The sequence below is a fragment of the Phaenicophaeus curvirostris genome, chromosome 2 (assembly GCF_032191515.1).
Source record: "Phaenicophaeus curvirostris isolate KB17595 chromosome 2, BPBGC_Pcur_1.0, whole genome shotgun sequence".
Taxonomy (NCBI): Eukaryota; Metazoa; Chordata; class Aves; order Cuculiformes; family Cuculidae; genus Phaenicophaeus; species Phaenicophaeus curvirostris.
This window is the reverse complement of record NC_091393.1, coordinates 120164028-120186068: the sequence shown is the minus strand read 5'-3', so window position 1 is coordinate 120186068 and position 22041 is coordinate 120164028. Positions and strand designations below refer to the sequence as shown.

General features: G+C 48.0%; 1 protein-coding gene across 1 annotated transcript; it reads left to right on the top strand.

Annotated features, from left to right (window-relative positions):
- The first annotated feature begins 668 nt into the window (after positions 1–668).
- On the top strand, positions 669–21799 carry FAM167A (family with sequence similarity 167 member A). Its single transcript, XM_069850576.1, has 3 exons — positions 669–936; positions 9065–9609; positions 19022–21799. The coding sequence occupies exons 2-3, from the start codon at positions 9235–9237 to the stop codon at positions 19283–19285; spliced, it is 639 nt and encodes a 212-aa protein (XP_069706677.1). The 5' UTR covers positions 669–936; positions 9065–9234; the 3' UTR covers positions 19286–21799.
- Positions 21800–22041: the final 242 nt, after the last annotated feature.

The window sequence follows — 22041 nt, the reverse complement described above, 5'->3', positions numbered from 1 at the left end:
ATGGATGGAATGAAACCCTCCTTGTCCCCTGCCTTTGCTTCTGGTCTGAAGTCAGCCAGCAGCTGGGGCATTTGCCTCTATCAATCCCTCCTTGGAAGCAGTTAAAAGGGTTTCCATCCCCACTGGGGGAGGTATGGGAGCAACAGGCACTTTCCCAGTACTTAAAGACAGGCAAAGACTGGTTTCTGAGCCGGTTTCTGTCCAGGGATGGATGGTGTCAGCAAGCGGGTACTGGCTGCGATGCCTTGAGGAACACACCCCAGGGCTTCCCAGAGCCACTGATGCAGCCTTGCAAAACTCCCCTCCACGCTCATGCTGACCCCTGGACAAACCGTGGCATCTGGAAAATGTTACCCCAAACCTCTCTTGAGTGCCAGAGAGCCCTGGGCTTCTCAGAGAATGGCTCATAGCTTGCTGCAATGGGAAAAAGTCCAGTCCAGCTTGTGTTGGGAAGAGCCACGGGCTCCTTGGGGAGTACATCAGCTCTGCAGGCATCTCCTGCAAGGTTTTGGGTCCCTGCCCTCCGCAGCATCCCTTCATCCCTGCTACCCATGACAAGTCGGAGGATGTTTAGGACCCAGACTGTGCAGCTCCTCCCTTTCAGGTCTCTCCAGGGTTATTGCTTGGTGGGAGGTAGGTTCAGGGCTTGGTGGTATGAATGAAAGAGAGACAGGAAATCTGGACTGAAAAGCTCAAACTGGAATAGCTCGCCTGTCTCCAGGCAACAGCCCTGACGCAACCGCTGGAAAAAAAAAAAAGTCCCTTAAATAAAAAAAAACACACACACACAGAGATTTCTGAAGCAAGACGGAGAGGAGGATGAGACAGTCTCCTGAAGGCACTGGAGATACTGCTCAGCAAATACCAAGTTGGAGAACCGAGGTGGAAGGAGGGAGCCAAGATGTCCGTGCAGTCTCCCCTCTGACTTGGTCCGCGGTAAGTTTGTTGCTCGCATTGACTCGGCTCTTCTGGGGATCGTGGGGAACACAGCCACCCTGGGGACACCCTGCTGCATCCCTGGGATACCCTGCTGCACCCAGGATGGGAGCTGTCTGAGAGATGCTCGGTGCTAGAGGGGACCCCTGGCTTTTCTAACCCTGTGGAAAGGGGTAGCAGTAAGGACCAGGACTCTGGGGACCATCCGAGTGGGTGCAATGGGGACCCCCATGAAGCTCAGCTCTGAGGTCTGGAATGCCACCTTCTACATGGTGGGGTTGGGGCTTGCCTTGTCTCCCCCAGCCACAATCTCCTCCCTTGCCAAAATCCCCTTGAGGTAGCCAGCATGGTGGCTCCCCGGTGACTGGGACAGGCTGGAAATCAGGGAAGGGTTTGAGGAGTCCTTTACAGCCTTGTCTATCTCACTGTCAGCTGGGAGTGGTGTGGGGGCACTCACCACCTTCAGGGGATTTTTCTGCAGTGGCTGGGGTGTAACAGGGAAGAGTCTGGCCAGGTTTCGAGATGATCACCTGTTGCTCCCTCTGCCCCCTCCCTGAGACTTCCAAGAGCCCTGGAAAGATTTGTCAGCTTATGCAGTGCAGACATAATGGGATAAAGCGCGGTGGCCTCACAGGGCGTAGCTACCTTTGATTTTTGAAGCAGGCAACGTGTGCTGAGCAGAGCAGGTTTCCACCTGCTCAGGTCTGGCCCTTGCAGCTCACATTAACACCGAGAAGGAGGGAAAAAAAAATCATCCAGAACTTCTTCAGAGCCCTTTATAACAGCTTGAGGCTAATTGCTGAAATAATAACATCAGCCCACACCCCTCTCAGCACAAGCACTTGTGCAACCCCCTCCAGTGTGATGAACACCCCTGCACCCACCCCCCACAAACCCTACAGCCTGTTCCCTCTTCAGTCCACGCAGACTGACACTTCTCCTACCATGGGCACCTGTGCAAGGCTAAGTAAACCCCTCCCTGTTTTCCTGTGATGCTTCTTTTATTATTTATTCGGTGCTACTCTGCCTTTCGGAGCTTTTCTACATCAGAAATGGGGGTAAAATGGATGAAAACCAAGTGCCTTGATTCCAGCGAGGAGCTATGTCCAGCTGATTAACCCTTGGCTTTGTCTGCTCATTCCTAGTATCCTATGGACACCCGACTTTTCAGTGGGAACAAGCCATTTTTGGCTTCCGTGAGTTTTCTCCCTGCCAGCCATTATTTCAGCATGCGAGGGCTGTCGGTGTTATTTGCATCTCAGGTCTCCTCCACTTTCAAATGCCCATTGCGGTGGTACCTCTTCGTGGGGGAATCTGTACGGCACACAAAAAAAACAGAATGGGAGGAATCCAGCTTCTTCTGGGGTTTTGGGCTTGCGATAGCTCTGCAGCCATTAGGTGTTTGCAAAACATAGCAGAGACTCTGCAGAAAATAATAATAATACCAATAATAATAATAATAATAATAATAATAATAATAATAATGTCTTAGAGCAACATAGCCTTTTAGGGGGGAAGGGAATAGGGATCTGTTTGCAACCAGCAATATTAAATAACAAAGTGCAGATCAGCGGTGGGAATAGGCAGGTTCGAGTACAGAGCTTGTGTGATCATTGCTCGGGCAGCTGCCAAGGCGGTTAATTGGATGGGAGAGCATGTAAAGGGGATTAGGGGATCACCAGGGGGCTGACCCCTCTTCCCCAATCATTTTAACTCAGGATCTTGAATGGGAGCTGGCCCTGACACTTGTCTCTGGTGGGGTGGGGTGTGAGCTCGGCTTTGGGCAGACATGAAACCCAGCAAAGCTGGGAAGAGTTGTGGTTTTTGTTTTTTTTTTTTTTTCCTGAAAATATACCCTTCTGCCTTCAATGCTGCATTTAGGGAAAAATAACTTCCCTGTGCCAGTTTTCTGGAAAGAGAGCATTTCTCAGCCTGATCTGGCTCTTTCCCAAGGAGTCCCAGTCCTTTGCGTTACCCGGGCACAGACATTTCTACCTACTCTCTCTGCTCTTCCCTTGCTGAAATGCAGCTTTGCTGGGGTGGCAGCAGGGAAAATAAGAGAAGGAAGTGGCTTTGCCAAACCACAGGTCGTGTAGGGGCATTTCTGGGGCCAGGTTAGGCATGCTACCTCCAGGACTAGGTCCCAAAACTTGCTAGGACCCTGGGGCAGTGCATGGAAAAGCAACCCTTGCCCGTAATCTGTGGCTCCCTTCACCTCAATAGACCTTATTAGATGATGGCTAGGGTGGACTGGTTGTCTTCACCAAGAGAGTGTAAACTTGCCTTTCTGCTGCTGCTTATTTCCTTTCCCTCTAAGAGTAATTATACCTGGGTATGGCTAATGGGCTGAAAGCATTGTCTCCCTTCAGCTTCCCAGTTTGCAAATGCTTTCCACTCACTGGAAGACTGGCGGGAATGCCAAATATCTGGCCATGACCATCTTTATGCAGGTTTTCTGCTTGATTGCTGGAAATCTGCTTATCAATGGGAGCTGAGCTGAGCTGAAAATGGAGCTGCCAGGATCCATCTAAACCAAGCAACAATCTCAGTCCTGTTTCCTTGAAAGCAGCCTGCTTGCTTTTGTGCAGGGGAGGCAGGAGGGACAAGATGCAGCTAGGCAGGAAGGGACAGATGTATTTATTGAAGCAGATTCTGACTCTAATAGTGATGCTGGAGATCAGCCTGGTAGAAATACCCTAGGGCAGGGAGTGCAAACTCTGTTATTTCCACACCTCTCTATTCCTCTTGCCAGGCTGCTGTATCGGTTGCAGTCACCCACTGCTCTCACCTTCTCCTTCATTGCACTGTTTGAGGGGCTGTCAGGGGGTAATTTGGACAGAAGGATGTGCCAGGAACCTGCTCCAGGTCATACATGAATTGAAAGCTCCACTTCTTCCCTCTTGCTAATGCTTCGTCTACATCTGAAGGGCTGAAACAACAGAAGAGGCTGCTTCCCTGCTGCTGCCTTTAGCCTCTGAGTTGGGAGGTCCCCTAGAAGAAGGGCCAAGCTCACAGCCCACATGCATGTGGCCAGGAGGTCTCTGTGGACACTATGTTCAGTGGGCACTAACAGATTGCTGGGAGCTCTGTCATGACCCAACCAGCCTTCCATGAGCAGGCTCCCTTCCATCCTGCTCCAACCACACTGAGGAGGGAGACACCATCTGACCATGGCAGCACCAATTTCAGCAGAGGCCGCTGCCCCAGAGAGAATCCTGGCTTCAGGATCAGGCACATCTCCAGGCTGCTGACATCTTCTCCTTTTGGGGAGAGGGAGGCTAAAGGTCACTTTGGGATGGGCAAGAAAGATTTTTGGGAACCAGATTAGTTTTCTGCAGGAGCAGATTTCAGGTGCTATAGAAAGGGATCGGGTGGCCAGATCCTGGATGATATAACACAGGGAGATCAGCTCTCCTCTGAGTCAGTGGGATGGCTTGGGGAGCGATTTGCTCGCTGTCTCTGTAGGAGCCTTGTGTGGAGGAGTGTGCTGCAGCCGTACTGTCTGGGGGTCTGTAGCAAGAGACCCCAGAGTGAGGAAGGGGCTTAGCTTAGCAAAGCCCGCACAGCACAGCAGCTCCTCTCCTGCTTGAGGTCATTTTGTCATGGGGAAAGAAGTTATTCCATGTGCAGCCTCCTGAAAGAAAGACACCACCTCCACAGAGGTGTCGATCCAGATGGGTTATCTTCTCCCTTCATCCCTTGCCCGGGGCCTCGGTGTCTCCACTGCTTGGAGGATGCTTGGGAGCCTCCTTCCACCACTGTGCAGCAGCCGGAGTCCTCCCTTACTCCATTGCTATGGCAACTCACTTGCACAGGCATCTTCTCCTCGCCCCACTGGCAACCTGCTGCAGATGCCCAGGGAGGGTCAGCTATCACCCCCATCCCTATCTTTTTGCTGCGATGAGGATGAAAGCAAACACAGCTCCCCCTTGCTTGGGGTAGACACACCAGGTACCACCCACCCACCCCTTTCTTGCTCACCTCACTGTATTTTTCTTAGCACGCTGTTTCAGGCTCAGGATCCTCCTTACTCACAGGACCTAAAAAGCTCAGTGATGATGTTAGAAGGTGCAATTTGCTCTAAGGTTTTCTTCTGTAGGAGATCAAGGGATGTCTGCGTGGTCCACAGGGTGACACCTGGAAAAAGCCTTGGAGCAAATGGCTTGCAAACAGTCAGGGGATCCACATTACAAACTCAATCATAGAAGGTGTCCCTGCAGTGATTATAATCAGAACGTGGGGAGCTGGATGAGATAAAGAGATGTGAAGATGGCAGCGGTAAATCTCTGAAGGCTGGTTGCATGAATTCAATGAGAGGGAAACTGAGGCATGAAAGGGGTTGAAGTGCTTTTTGAATGTCATTAACAGGCTGAATCATTACATGTGCCCTGTTTAACCCATGCCAGAAGTGCCACGCGGGCATCCCTTCATCCTGCAAAGCAACTTCCCTCAGCCTGAGCTTTATCTCACATTGAGGCTCCTTTATCTTCTCAGAATACTATAGACCTTTACAATACCGCTGCTCCTCTGCAATAAAAAAATGGTATTACAGTAAGCTGAAGTCCATGACGAATAGTAAAGAGAACAGAATAATTTGTTCCTCCCCTCTGTCCTGGCTGATAGTTTTATTTATTACGCTTTTTTCCTCTCTCGTTTCCATCCTGAGCGTTCCTTCCTTTTTTAAATTTCTTCTTCTAGACTTCTTGCTCCCCAGTGTGTGACCTTCCAAAGCACTGCGTGTCCTTATTTATAGCTCTTAATTTAACAAGCTGTGCCTGGGCTGCCCTGGTCCAGTATGTACCAACCAATGCTTCTTCACGAATGCTTCATGTTCAAAGCTGACCAGGGCACAGAGAGCTCGTGGGGAAGGTACAGGCACATAGAACTTCTCAGGCACGTAAAACTAATCTTTGCCTAGCATTATTTTGTGCAATCTTCCTTTTGACTATGAACAGCATCTGAATTTATTGTTTTCCGTTACCACTTACAACAAAGCAAAGCTTTTCTCACCCTTCTACACCTCCCTTCTCCTCCTGCTACATGTCCCATTATACATGTTTTTTCAGGTGATGTTCACATAGGTCTTCTGATTCCTTTCTCTAACGTGTAGGCAAGGATGTCTAAGCATGTGTGATGGGGACAGGTCTTCTGCATCTGCTTCAGGGCTGCAGAGGGAAGCTGTGGTGGCAGATTATGCCACTGAGCTGGGTTTCTTAGGGCATAGGACACCACACAAGCTTCATAAGGTGTGGCTGGCACGGGAGGGGGCAGGATTTATGTTGCTGACCAGCAGCCTTGCAAACATTAAGCCTCAGGGTATGCCAGCTCCAATCTTGATATAGTAGGACTTCACACTCAATCCAGTTTGACAGTCCTGTTGTTTCTTCATCCTTGTTGTGTGCTTCTGTTAATCCCTTTGCACTACAGCTTGCAGACTAGGTCCGTTTAGCTGGCTCCTCCAATGGAAATCTAAGCCAAAAAAGAAACGAAAGCATTTTTTGTTGTTGTTTCGGTGACCTGATGTGTGCTTCTGCCTTCAGGATTGATAGGATGCATGCAAGAGAAGGGGGAGAACCCTGAGCAAAGGGTCTTAGCAAGGTTGGAGCAGACCTTCACCTCATTTTGGTGCCAAACTCCTGTTACCCCTAATTAGGCATGGCGTGAATGCCCTGAGCCTAGCAAGTGTGATAATGAAGATAAATCATGGGTTAATCGCTTAAATTCCCTTTCACAGGGAAACTGAGCCTGGAGCTGGGAGACTGGAGTCTGTTGATTTGAGCCAGAGGCCAGGTTTGTTCCTGGGAATTAGGTAGCTCTCAGGCAGCAAACAGGTTTATATTACAGCCTTGCACAGAGACATTTTTCACACGCTTACCACTTTCAGATCTTTTTTTTTTTTCTACAGCAGGTCTTTGAGCCAAGTCCAAGATATTGATAGGAAATTAGAGGTGGCTCCTTTCTGTAATTTTGAGTTTGGACAGGCTGAGGAACAGACATGGCTATTCAGGGGGTGTCCCTACAGGGTGAATGAGAAGTTTCGTGGTGCACTGAGGACGAGGCGAAGGATGGTTTGGATCGATGCCACTTTTAGGGTAGAAAAATCAAATCCCTTCAAAGCTGCCAGGAGATGGGGACGGGGAGAGGGAGATGGCAGCGGGTGGTGACAAAGGGGGTGCTCTAAACTGCTGTCCTGTTTTCATGGTCCAATGCTAACTGAGCTGTACCCAGGGCTCAAATAGCAAGAGCCTTTTCTGCCCTGAGGACTTTATACATGCTGAAGACACAAAACAAAAGAGCTAGTGGGGGCTCTGCTTTGTAGCTGTGGCATTCAGAAAAGTTAGCCTTACAATAAAAATATTATCTTTGTTAGGGGTTGCCAAATCCCATTGCAGCAAACTATTAGGCTGCTGGGTTTGGCCAGCTCTAGCTATCTGCATTTCAGTGGACAGAGGAAAAGCTCAGAGCTGAGGTCTTTAAAGTCGTTAGGTGTTTCTCTTTATTGATTTCTCTAGGCAGGAACTGGAAGCATGTGGTATTCATCTTCGTGACCTCTGCTCTGCAGAGCATCAGTGCAAGAGCTGGTTTAAGACCTGACTCTCTGACAGGGCAGCCCTCTGCTTTTCCCTCCATGTGTTCTATTTTTCAACAGAAGGAGGAAAATTGTTGCTGTTCCAGACATGAGAGCTCTTGGCTTCAACCTGCTATAGTATCTGTGTTTGCTCCTGTTCACCGTAAAACTCTCATTAACATAAATAGGAGCAGGAACAAGACCGCAACATGACTAATTCTCCACCCCCAGACTGTCTGTGTGTATGTTATCAACTCCTCGTTCAGCTCATGTGCCTGCACACAATTGTGCGATAAATCTTGCTCTCCGTTGGTGTTTATTTTTAAATTGAATCTTCTTACTGAAAAGGTTCGAGAGGCATAATTATGGTCTGGATTTCAAAGTTACACACGTCTTCGTGGGCACAAATAGCAGGGAAAAGAATGGCTGAGTAACTCCTATTGCTGTGGTTTAGGGCACCCAGCTAGAAAGCTGCATACGTCCTGGCTGGTCTTTCTGGGCATGTTACCAGGCAGGCAAAGAAGTATTTGGTTTTATGTTGGAGTGTAGGTGAGAGCTCCGGATCTATTCCTAGCTCAGACATAGATGAGCATACGACCTTGAGAAAGTCTCTTATCTGATGCTACAGGCAAATGAATGCAGAAGCTGCTTGAGTTTAACTCTTGCAGAGTCATTTATGTCCTCTGTCCCTCTATGTCTGGTATGCCAGCTCAGGGCATAGCTTCTCTGAGTCCACATACAGTGGCAGGAGAAAAAGCTGGGAGAAAGCTCCTAACTTCTCTGTGTTAGTCCTCCACCGGGGTGTTTTTAAGGGGACTATTGGGACCCTTCTTGATAGGCAGACTGGACATGGGCGGTGGTGGAAATCACAAGTCCAGGTCTCCCTGAGTGCTGGCATCTGAACTCAAATTGCACCAGCACCCCAGCTACTCCCACTCTTGGATGGAAAGCATGCTCCTGTCCTGAGCCTACTGGACAGGAGGGAGCTGTATCTTACGTCTGCAGATTGGCATCTTTAGCAAACCAAGACCTAAACACAAATCTGTAACACTAGGGGTAAAAATAATACAAAAAAAAATAAAAAAAATAAAGAAGCCACTTTTTCCAGCTCTCCTTTTGGCTCAGACTCTTGGGAGAAGTTTCGGTTGTCTAATCCTGTTGGTCCAAGTGGAAAGATGGAGGTTTGCCAGCCAGGAAAACAGCGGAACAGTGCACATAGACACCCTGATCACCAGCAACAGCCATTGCTGTCTCCAGAGGATGCTGGGATGTGTGATACAGCTCCAGAGGAGTCTGTGAATGTGTCCTGGCCTTCTTGGCAAGCCTTTCATGGACCCTTGAGTTAAGACAAGATGAAGGTAACCAGAGCTTCCGTAAAAGCCTGTCTGTTCCTGCCTCAAAAGCAGCCAGATAGCTGAGGTGAGGTAACTCTCCCCAGGAGCACCTTGGCACTGTGCCTCTCCCAAAGCCCTTGCTCCCTCCACTGCAGCAGGCGCTGTCTCTCCCTTCTCACTCACTTTTCCTTCTCAAACTGGAAACAACAATCTGCTATTCTTGCAGGTGTTCATCCAGGGCCGGTGTGGTGCATGAGAGGGACCCACCACCACCACAGCTGCTCTCCAAGGGCCTGCGACTGGCACTCTGCACGAGCTCATCTGACCCTGAGGATTTCCCATACCTACCCCTGGTCCTTTGGAGCACAGCCCTATGCTGTCTGACTCCCAGAGAGGATGTCTCTACCCAAAATCCAAATAGAAGAGGCACTGGACAGCACGGATGCTGGTCCTGGAGGTGCTGCTCCTCCTGATGACCACCTGAGAAGCCTCAAGGCACTGACGGAGAAGCTGAGACTGGAGACCAGGCGCCCGTCATACTTGGAGTGGAAGGCGAAGCTGGAGGAGCAAGCATGGAAGAGCCCCCAGCCAGCAGGAGATGATGGGGAGAACGAGGAGACTAAGAAGGCCACAGGGGAAATTGTCACCTTGAGGAAGGTGCAGCTGCATCTCAATGGGAGCCCTGCCCAGGACAAGGTGACTCTTACCTCAGGGAGAATAGGTGGCTTTGAGAACATTGATGAAGCTTTAACGTGGCTCAGGAAGGAACTGGTAAGTGGTTTCCTGGCGCATTTTTCAAGAGGGGGGAAAAAAAAAAAGAATGAGGAAACAAATGACTCCTTGTTCCTACCTGCCTCCAGCCCCAGGTGAAAAGGTAACACTTAATCATTGCATTTTCTGTGGCTGGTGGGAGCATGAAGGGAAGGGAAAAGGAGAATACTAGAGCATCCAAAATCTCAGAGAAGGGAGAGAGTGGAGTAGAAGGGAGATCCTTCCCCTGTCCTCTTCAGTGGAATGAAAGTTCTTTATCATTTGGTCCATGTGACTGGAAACAACTTGTGCCTCATGGTTTTGTTTGTGTTGCCTAATCAGAATTTTGCCTGTGAGTCCCACCAGCATTTGCAACTGTACTGACAGCAGAAATATTTGCAGCCAGGGGTTGGGAAAACATTTGTGATTCAGATGCACTTGTGACAATATTCCTGTACAAATGATAAGCAGTGCAAGTCTTTGAGGAAAACTTATCCTACAAAACAGTGAATAATAGCTTTTAAAAATTCTCTGTGACTTCTATTTTTCAGCTTTTTGTTGCTCTTGTTGTAGCTGCCCAGCTTCTTTGATCCCTAGAGTAGTTATTTACAGAGGTGGTTCTGGATGTCACGGATGGAGTGGCTGAAATGTTTCTGAGGACCATGGCTTTCAGGAGGCAAGTGCAGGGCTTTCAGGAATCCAGGACTACCATGTAGAGTTTTGAGCTGCTCTCTTAAAATCTCTTAGTGCTCTGAAGAATATCAGGTCCTGATCTAAAACCTGAATCTGGGTCTCTGCTTGCATTTGTAATTCAGTCTTAAATTCAGACTGCACTTGATGTAAAACTCAAGTCTCAAAATGCCCAAAGACAGGAAGAGACAGATTTTCCTTCTCAGAGCCCTCTATTTAAAAGATTTAGGTTGTTCTTTCAGTTTCTGCCCATGATGGAAGTATAAATTGTCTGAGAGGTCAATTTTACCCTTTAGGCTAGGGTGTGGTTTATAAACCACCATCTGATGAAAACTAAAAGCTTAAATTAAAGAGGAAAAATGGCAAAGCAAACACTAATTGTTCCTCACTTTCCATTTTTCTCCCTCTTAATTATACCAGTCTTTGCTGTATCTGGATGCAACTCATGTAATTTAGAACAATTTCCCTAAAAGAGAGGGCTCGGATTTGACTGACCACACAGCTGAATCGCTATGTTGGAGACACTATTGTTGGGTAAGAGCTGCCAGCAAACAGTAACAACACAGCGAGGACATCGCATCCTGGGATGCTGGAACAAAATGCATTTCACATTACTTCTCAGGGGTGAAATCCAGATTTTTTTCAAACAAATGAACAAGTTTCCACACATCCTGACACAGACAGGATTTTTTCCTTCTTTACAGCCATATTGTGATAGTAAAACAACGGGGAAGGCTTCATAGCAGGATATCATAGAATCATGGAATGGTTTAGGTCAGAAGGGATATTGAAGCCCATCCAGTTCCACCCCTCCTGCCGTGGGCAGGGACACCTCCCACTGGATCAGGTTGCTCAAAGCCCCATCCAACCTGCCCTTGAACACCTCCAGGGATGGGGCATCCTCCACTTCCCTGGGCAACCTGTGCCAGTGCCTCACTACCTTCACAGGAAAAAAAATTCTTCCTAATATCTGATCTAAATCCCCTCTCATCCAGTTTAGAACCATTTTCCCTCATCCTATCCCTGCACTCTCTGATAATGAGCCCCTCACCAACTTTCCTGTAGTCCCCTTTAAGTACTGGGAGGCTGCTAGAAGGTTTCCCCGGAGCCTTCTCTTCTCCAGGCTGAACAAGCCAAACATTCTCACCCTGTCCTCTTATGGAAGGGTCTCTAGCCCTCTGATCATCTTTGTGGCCGTCCTCTGGACTTGCTGTGCTAAGGACTCCAGAAATGAGTGTAATATTCCAGGTAAAATCAATTTATATTTATTTAAGGCAGGAGCCAAGGCCAGAAAAGGCAGCATCCCTTAGACAGCAGACAGCACCCTGCTTGGGGCAGGAGGCAGGACACTAGCACCCCACACTTTGTGTAAGGTCACTCTAGGCAGGCAATCAGTCCTTCTGCTCTGATTAACAATAGATCTGGGAGCATCATGCAACCTGGCATTGCCCAAACAAGTGTCAGTATCCCAGGCAGCTTCCTGAAGATCAACTGAAAATAATCCAGTTGTCATAGCAGAGGTGACATTTGAGAAGTCAATTTACAGTATGTAGGATTCATCTATACAATGAAAGGGCAGAAAAGCTGGCGTACATGAAGATTTCAATGGCATCTTGGCTTGGATCAGAAATGGCGTGACCAGGAGGTCCAGGGAGGTTATTCTCCCTCCATACTCAGCACTGGTGAGACCGCTCCTCGAATCCTGTGTTCAGTTCTGGGCCCCTCACCACAAGAAGGATGTTGAGGCTCTGGAGTGAGTCCAGAGAAGAGCAACGAAGCTGGTGAAGGGGCTGGAGAGCAGGTCTTATGAGGAGCGGCTGAGAGAGCTGGGGTTGTTTAGCCTGGAGAAGAGGAGGCTGAGGGGAGACCTCATTGCTCTCTACAGCTACCTGAAAGGAGGTTGTGGAGAGGAGGGTGCTGGGCTCTTCTCCCAGGTGACAGGGGACAGGACGAGAGGGAATGGCCTCAAGCTCCACCAGGGGAGGTTCAGACTGGATATTAGGAAAAAAATTTTCACGGAAAGGGTCATTGGGCACTGACAGAGGCTGTCCAGGGAGGTGGTTGATTCACCTTCCCTGGAGGTGTTTAAGGCACGGGTGGATGAGGTGCTGAGGCACATGGTTTAGTGATCAATGGGAATTGTTGGACTCAATGATCCGGTGGGTCTTTTCCAACCTGGTGATTCTATGTTTCTGTGATTCTATGATTTCTATCCAAGAAAGGACACCAGCCCGTGTCCTTACTGAATGAAATGCAACAATGTAGGGAGTGCAGCTCCATCAGCCACACAGCGCAACCCTCATCACAGCTACCAGCACGTTTAGGCCGTGTTATTTCAATACTATGGCTCCAGTATGGTTTTGGCTTGCACCAGTTAGCTCCTTGCCAGACAGGTAGGGCTTCAGAAATATGCACGTTCTGGGCACTGTTCCCAACAGGCAATCTTTATGGGACCACCCAATTTTGGAATTAACTCTATCCCAGCCAAAACCAGTAAGAGCAGTAAAATAAATCTAGTAGCAAGTGTATGCCTCAAATTCCCTTTGGCCATGGTGCTACTGAAAGGGCCACAGCACAGGTGAGTTGCCTGGTGAAGTGATAGCCCAAGAGTACCCAGCTATAAAGCTGAAGTTACCTGTTAAATCTGAAGCATTACTCCCAGTTCACACAAAAGGGGTCATCCAACACTGCATGAATTTGCCTCCATGCCTCCAGAGCCTGCATCAGCTCAGCTTCAGCTAGATTCAGGCTCCTCGTGTTTGAAAGTGAAGGACAAAGCCAAGGTCTAACTGTACATCTGCTCTTCTTGGTCCTTCACCCTGCATGACCTGTCCCAGGACCTGCTTCTGCACATTAAGCCCTGACCCTGTTTTATAGGACTGACATATGCCCACTGAGCTCCAGCCAGCCGCATCAGCTGGGACCTGCTGAGAATCTGGCCTGGAGAAGCTGATTTATTCAGACGTGCAAATTCCTGCTCTTGTTTTTGTGCTGAGAGGCTCTGTGTAGGTGTACGAGCAAATTGCAGCACTCAGCATGGGCTGAACCTCCCTGGGGCTTGAACACCGCCCTCCCCAACTCCTTCTGCCTCTTCTTTGCCCTCCGTGTTTGCCTTTGCACTGTCAAGGGTGGCTGCTCTTCATCAATGCTGAAAGTAAAGCTGTCGCCAACCAGGGTAGGGTGACAGACCCAAAGATCCGACTGGACAGACTGCACTTTCATCTTTGTTTTTTGAAATTTGTCAGGACTTACAAGCTCTAAAATTAAGCCCTCAAAGTCCTTTTTCTTCAAAATGTGGTTCAAGAGCATATTTCTGCCATGAACTGTGACATCTTAGGACAGTTCTGACTTTGACCCAGTAGGAAGCGATGTTTTCTGTATCAAAGGCACTAATGTTTGGCACTGAAATCTGAGATAGATGAGCTAGAATGTAGGAAAGACTTTTGAACGGGGACACAAATGTCTGTTGCTTTGTCCTGGGAAATCATAAAACACCTATGTCCTGTTGGTCAGATGTTTATTATTAAATACTAACTGCTATTATCTCCATTTGGGATACTGATATTGACTGAATGAGTATTTAGTTGAACTTAACCAACAATGCAACACCAAAACAGTGTTGAGGTGAGCCTCATTGCAGATTTCTCTGTAGCTGTTTGAAAGTGGAGAGGAGGAGAAAGAGTCTAGAGCATGAATATGGGGATGGAGACCGGTCTGCATTGCTGCATAGCAGGTCCAGAAAGGATTTGTCTGTATTTGTATTTAAAGCAGTGAAAGGACATTGGCACAGGCACCAGAGCAGGGTCATCTGTACTGGTAAATTGCTAGAATCGGGGCACAGCTTAGGAGTTTTCACAGAACAGGACCATCCTCAAGGGGCATCTCAGGTACAGCCACCGCGTTTTAGAGAAAGGGGCAGTTTCATGAAGTGGATGTGGATTTATGGACTTCGTCAGAGATGTAACTGCAGAAACATCCATGAAAAAATGTACTCTTCTCCTGTGTAAGCCCACATTTAAGCCCACTGAGATGTCCCTCTGTTTGCCTCATTCAGATGCCAAGCTGCAAGGCTTTTCCTCTGGCAGTGAGCTTTGCCCTAGTTGCACCATTCCCAATCCCAAACACGTTTTAGCATCCCTTAATTTAACAACACCCAGAGGTAATTACCTCCCTCAGGAAAGGTAATATGAAGATTAATTCTGAGCGAGTTAACAGACTAAGCTTAACATTGAAGAAGGGAGAGATTTGGGATGCATGTCAGGCTCTGGAGGTGCCAACTGGAGGAGGACTTTTGTGGTGTAGAGCTTCCAGGCGCTGCAGAAGGAGATGGGATACCTCATTTGGGGCTGTAGATTGCACCACAAGGACGTGAGCATCCAAAATTAGCCATAGTAGAGTGGCATCCAAGCACCTTTGAAGATGAAGCCTCAAACCAAAGCACAGACTTAACTGACATCTCTGAAGCTTGACAATGGTCTAATAACTGCCTGTGCTTCTGCTTGCTTGAACACAAGCAGCTGCACTCCGTTAGGAAAGCACTACTTTAGATTTAGGTTTCTTTTGATCTTTTGGAAATAAAAATGACTAGCCCCATGGGAACAGCCACTTCTCCACAGATCATCACCCTGACCTTCATGGACCACAGACTGGGATGCCGTTCATGGGACACTTCACTTTTGGGAAGAGGTCCTGAGGAGCTCCATACCTCCATGCCACAAGACGATCTCTGATAATACATCCTCCCATATTGATGCAGGGAGGTGGATCACTGGCAAGACAGACCCAAGGTTTTTCCTGCATTTGGCATGTAAGTCTTGAAGGGAGCAAAATGCATGGCTTCTGCTGGGTGTTCCCTGTGAGTTTCTCCAGAACATCACATAGAATGTGTGGGATCAAGCTGTAATCCCACATAGATGAACTGCTGCACCAAGTCACTGTGGTGACTGGCCCTGTCTGTGAACCACGTAAACTGAAAACCCACTACCTTCCATGATGTGGCACCTGTAATCCCTTTATTTCTTTCCAGGAAGCTTTGCAGAGCTCTGCTGACCCAACAGAGCTCCTTTTAAAAAGAGATCATTCATCGTTTCTATCAATGGTTTGGTCCTAGGCATGGGATGGATTGAATATTTCAAACACTCATAAGGAAAGGGAAGGAGAATGAGCATTTCTGGCTTCTGACCCAGATTTGGCTAACATTCCAGATAGTTTTGAACAAAGCAGTGTTTAATGGAACAAATCCATGGAGAGAGGACAGGGAGCAAGCCAAGCCTCAGTGAAGACAGGAAGAGTGAGAGAGGCTATGCCCTGCAGAAGAGCCCACTCTTTCTGGTCATAATTTTGTGCCCTGCCCCCTGTTTGATTGTCACCCCTTGGACCTACCTGCATGGGACCTGTCACCATGCGAGGAGCTCCCAAGCCCTTGGGAAGCCAAGGCAGGTTCCCAAGGGGAGCAAGCAGTGACAGCCTCCATCCTCTGTGCCATCTCCTCATAGTGCATGTCATCCTTTAATCAACCATTGCCAGCCTGTGTGCCTCACTCATCTGCCTTTGTCTCCTGGAGGGCAGAAGAAGGCTTTTTCATAGAACTGTAGAATCATGGATGGCCAGCAGGCTACTTGGCTGGTTCAGTCAGTGCCAGGGTCAGCAGGTCTGATGGGGAAAGGAAGAGTGAAGGACATTCCTGGAGGGCTTTGTCTTTTAGCTTGTTTGGAATCAAGGAAGCTTCCTCAAAACACAGGGAAAGCAAGAAGCAGTCTAAAAGCAGAAATCTGATTTGTGAAGGAAAAATAGCAATCTCCAGCCCACATCCCTCTCCACAATGGCCTCATAATTAAGTTTTAAACCCTTTTTGACAGTGGTGGATTTTTTTTAATCCCACATTCTTCGAAACATTCAATAAAAGTATTTGTTGACATTTCTTATGTAGCTTGATAAACTGACAAGAAAGAATGTCCAAGGGTCAGTTCAACAACACTCGCGATTTCCTTTGTGATAAAATGTCAAGCCACAGTATTCATCGGGAAACTGGAAAACATAGCGACGAAATTGATTTTTTTTTCATTGCAACTCACATGGGAGAACAAAAACCTGCCAAGTTGCATTACATTGGTGGGGGCACAGGCTATGAGGTGTGCAAGGAAAGACTGTTCTTTTGAAGAAGGTAAATGGCCACAATCCCGTTACCAATTCAAGAGAGACTGAGAGATTCACTTGGAGATTGGTACAAAGGCAACTTAATCCTCTCCAGGCAGCCGAGCTGGAGTCAAGTTGCTGGCTGAGAGCACCAGAGAAGGTCCTCCAGGATGCAGGATTGAGAAAAGCCTTGCTTGGCTTGGATTAACTGTCATTATACTCATGTCAGCTCTCAGCATAGGCTCTGAGCACAGCAATGCAAAGGGCTTCCCGACAGCCTCAGAAAATAGCTGGAGCAGAGCCAGGCTTCCCTCCAAGCCCTTCAACCCCCTCAAGACAGCTGCTTCACCTTCCTGTGGGACTGGCAATGCTCCAAGGGGTGATCCCAAAGTCTTTGGAGGCATTGTCTGGCGGAGGAGGAATTGCATCACAAGTTAGAGCAACTGTGAGGCTGCTCTGGTTGACAGCCTTGTTGCAGCAGACTTTGCACCAGGCATTGAAAAGGTCTCATGTAGAAACACCATGGCCACATGCGGAGCTTCTCAAGGGGAATTTTCCTTGCTCCGTTCCCTTCTGCAACTTCATGTATGAGTTATCAGGCCAGGAATAAATTTACCTCCTGCCTCTACAGCTACATCTGTACTTATAAACTAAACAGCCCATTTTCAAGCCTGGAGGCAAACTGGTATGGTCTGACCACATCCATGCTATTAAAATTCAGACATGGGGAAAGTATCGCAAATGCGTGCTGAGGATGAATCTCTGTGTGTTAACCCCTGAAGAGCATCTATGTGGAATTGCTTAGGGCTGTGAGAGGTGGCCACAGCTCAAAGGCTACCAAAACAGTCCTCACAATTGAGTGGAGAGGAAGACTTTGCTGCTGTGAATTATTCAATGTATTTACTGTAGGCATTATCTAGGTCTGTTCCTGAGCTTCTCGTTTAAACCACAGGGAACCAAGAAAACAGAGAAGTAAGTCAAAGGACTGAGGCAAAGGATGGATTTGGGGCGAGGGCAGCACCATGGTGCAGCTGGAATCATAGAATCATAGAATCACTAGGTTGGAAAAGACCCACCAGATCATCGAGTCCAACCATTCCTATCAAACACTAAACACTAAACCATGCCCCTCAGCGCCTCATCTACCCGTCCCTTAAACACCTCCAGGGAAGGTGACTCAACCACCTCCCTGGGCAGCCTGTTCCAGTGCCCAATGACCCTTTCCATGAAAGATTTTTTCCTAATGTTCAGCCTAAACCTCCCTTGGTGGAGCTTGAGGCCATTCCCTCTCGTCCTGTCCCCTGTCACTTGGGAGAAGAGCCCAGCTCCCTCCTCTCCACAACCTCCTTTCAGGTAGTTGTAGACGAGGTCAGGGCATCGTATAATGCACTGAGAAGTTGGTGAGGACAGTCCATACCCAGGAAGCCACTGGGAGTTAAAAAAACCCCAAACTAAACAAAATCAGGAGCCTTGGTGCCAAGGGGTTCCTTCAACTACCAGTCCGTGTCCTGCCATGGAGGCAACACCAGGGAAAGAGGAAGGACATTGTATTGGGGCAGATGTAGGACTATTTTCAAGCCAGTTTTGCTCCCTACTTGTCTCGAGCTGTTGCAGGGAGATTTAAGCTGCCAGGTTTGCTAGGAGTTGTTCAGCTTCTCTCCCAGCACTCTCTTTTCATGGTGGCTTGTGGTTGTTGCTTTTCTGTGAGGAGGGATGTGAAGTGAGATGTGAGGATTGTCTTCTCAGCATCTGCTGTTCTAGCTCTGCCTGCTCCTGTTCCCCAGACAAAGGCTGATTCTTGCACCAAGTGTTCACCTCCTTCCTTTACCAACCCTAATATGCTGTGGCAATAAATTTTCTGCTTAAATATAAGTGAGGATTGGAAAAAAAAATAATAAAAGCATCTCTTCTATTATCACTTCTGAATCTTCCACCTTCCGAAGTTAGGTGCCAGGGGAGGAATAACCCTCTGAAATACTTAACTCATTAAGCCTGCAGCATAGTTGTTCTCTCTCCTGTGGGAAATCATGGAGGTTTCACCCCAAGAGCCACTTCAAATCAGCAAGATAAGCCATGGGGGATATGGAGGGCCATGTTCCTGGCTGTGATGAACCAGCTATGATTTATGCAGACTGGAAACTCAGGCTGAGTATTTGGGAATTGGTTCTCTAGGGTTCTTTTAATAGGTCCTTTCCACCTCTAATTTCTACCTCTCTCTGTGTCTGTTCCCTTATGAACAAAATTAATTTGAGCTTTGCTTAAGGTTGAGAGGGAGGCTCTGAAGCCTGTGCTGATGGATACCCAACCCAATAGGCTTGGCGTGACTGGCTTTAATTCCACTTTCCTGGTGTTCCTGAAAACCTGAGCAAGCACAGGCTTCCTGATTGCTAAAAATTCACCATCATGAGCTGGTATTTCACTGGGATGCATTGCTGGCTTGGAAGACCACTGCCTCCCTCTCCAGTTCTTTGCAATGGGATAACATCTTTAGATGATGCACATTTCCAATTATTTGGTGCAGCCTCTAGCAGGGAGTAGCACGATGAGCAAATTTGCTGTGCCCTTGCCAATACCTTCTTTCCTCCCTCCCCTCTGTCTTGTGTTTCAGGCAGAAATGCGCCTGCAGGACCAGCAGCTGGCGAGGCAGCTCATGCGCCTTCGCAGCGACATCAACAAGCTGAAGATTGAGCAGACCTGCCACCTGCACCAGCGCATGCTCAATGATGCCACGTACGAGCTGGAGGAGAGGGATGAGCTCTCTGACCTCTTCTGTGACTTCCCCCTCGTGAGCTCCTTCAGTCTCTCCACGCCACTCAAGCTCATCGGGGTCACCAAGATGAACATCAACTCTCGGCGATTCTCACTGTGTTGAAGCGGGGAAGAAGAGGGAAAGATGGGGGCAAAAGAGAGAAAGGACTGGGCAGCACCAGGGCTCTCTCTGCCTGATGGCTGGGCAAAAAGAAGCCAAAAAGGGCAGAGGGAACAGGAGCAAACAGGGAACCCACAGCTGGTCTTGGTCGCAGGGCAGAGCAGCAGAGCCGCGCACTGAGAAAGCCCAGAGATGTTGTCAGGAAGACAGAACCTGCATAGAGGAGGTGTGGAGAGCATCTGAACCTAACACATGCACTTAGCCTGCTCCTTTGCAAAGTCCCTTCTCTTTCTCTTCTCTTAAGAGGATGCAGCTCCAGTGTGGGTGGTTGTACTCAAAAATCAAAGCAGTGGTCAAGGATCAACCACAAAGGAAAGCAAAATCTCTTTTTCCTTCCCTTTTACCTCCTCCCAGGCTGAGCTCTCTCTTCTGAGTCATTCTCCTTCCTGGATGTCTCCTTGGGCATTGAGTCTTAGCCTCTGCTGGCACAAGTACAGGGTCCACAGGGCTGTTTCAGATGGGAAGCTGATTTCCAGTGGAAAGGAGACTTCCAACAGGTGAGGCACTGTGGGTTAGATGCTATGCAGCCCCAAGAAGTGGTGAGAAGACAGATTTGTTGACTTGCCCTGTTGAGCTCAGTGTACTTTAGTTTAATTTTGCCTGTGGTACAGATTATGGAAGGATCATGGACACATTTATATAGAAACTCTGGCCTATAAGAAGTCACCTGTTTGCCTTTGAAGTTATATCCAGAGCAATATGTGTTCCTGATCCTGTCAGCTGTAGCCACAAGACACTGTGTTGTTACCCGCTGCCAGCAGTAAGGCAAAGGAGGTAACTTACACCCAAGACATCTCACATTAGAGGGATCACACCAGGCTGACATTCCCTCAACAGCAACACCAGCAAATCTTGGATCCTCTGTAGCAACACACTTCCATCAGAGAAAGGAACTTCAAGAGGAGAAAAGGGACTTTTGTGTAAAGAACATAAAGTATGACTATAAAATTAAAAGGAGAAATATTGCTGCAATGAGCTTTGGACTTGCAGTAAACACGTGGGATTCCCTCCCTGCTTGGCAATATGTAAATGGATGTTATATTTTCTTGCCTTTCAGTGCACACAGCTGCACACCTGCCTGTCTGCGGCACGGAGGGCGAAGACACCAGTGATGTAGCCCAGCAAGGGCAGGGGCACAAGCAATCTAGCCATGGCAATCTTGGGACATCTGGCACCCAAGACAGTCTGTCTAGAGGAAGTGTGGATGCCTCTAGGTTCTCCCTCTTGTGTTGACACCTCTCCTGGCCACATCAGAGTGGCAGAGATGTGCAGTCTCCCAATCCATCACCCCATCCCAGCTCTGCTCTCCGCCACACGCCCAAGCTGAGAGCTCTGTGGATGAGTGAACGTGATTATACCCACGCAGCACCAGCCCAAGCCCTGGGGACAAGCAGGAGACGCAAGTGAGCATTGAGCTAAAAGCTGTGTGGCCATGTTGATGTGCCTGTACCTGAATGTGTTTGTAAGCTCTGTGTGGGCGTAAGTTGTGTGTGTGCATGTGAGCCCGCAGGATGCCTCTCTCTGGAGGTTGAGTGGTGAACCCAACTCTTTGTTCCCAAACATGAATTGAACCAGAAGCCAATGATACTCCGCCGTGCCTGGGAAAATGCAGTGAGGCTTCAAATCTGGGTTTCCACAGAGAGCTTAGGTTGATGCAGAGAAGACAATTAATTCATCTGCCTCCACAAGTCTTCATCGGAAGAACAAATTAACATCACAAAGGTGTTTGTAGCCACATGGGGCTGAGGACTGGTAGGTGATTGGAGCTGAGTTCAGCTCTCTGTCTCCCATAATCCATAACCCCTCGGTGATGCCTGCCCCTCCAATTTGAAGCTCACTAAGTATCATTTCTTTCTGCTAAAGCAGGAGGTATTTTGGCCACTGGAACTCTAGACCAGTAAGTGAATCAAGTGCCGTGCCTGGGTGCTGAATCTTGTGTGCCCAGTTGGTGAAGGTTTAATTGGTTTGTGGCCAGACTGCCAGTTGGACTTCGGACAAGACAACCAGTCATGATGCCTTTTAGCTTACTAGTAGAGAAATAGCCTTATTTCCCCATGGATATCTTGAAGAAAAAAAAAAGCAACAAAACCCGCTAATTAAAATTCTTCTTTGTTTACTTTTTTTAATAAAAATAAATTAATTCATGTCCCACATGTTGATTTTCAGTGAAATTTTCAATTAAAAGGTAGCAAAGACAACTTCTCAGTGAAAATAATGCCTTGGAAGAGGGGGACTGGTTCTCTCTAGGATTAGCTAGAGTCAACTGTAGAGTGGGTCTGCCTTTGGGCTCATATCTGGCAGCTGAATGCTGGAGGTTAGTGCAAGCACAGTCTTAGGAGGTTATTGTACATGCTTTAGAAATATCAGACGTCTGGGGTCCAGACATGTATTTTCTGAATTAAGTGAAATGGGGGATGGTTATAACTGCCAGCTGTTCATCAAAATGCACAATTTTTTAATTAAAAAGTTGTCTGTATTGATGTCTCTGTATAGTCCGTCTCTGTTCTCTGTGTTCAGTGGCTCCATCTCTGCCTGGAGAGTGGTTGGCAAAGCACCAGTCTGGTGCCTTCAAGGTTTACAGGTGTACAAGGTTTCCAAGCAGGTTTCACCATCCATGCACATCGGTAGGACTCTGCAATGGCTCCATTAGCAATTACTCCACCTTGTAGTCTGAAGGAAAAGTGGAAATTAAAGTGGAA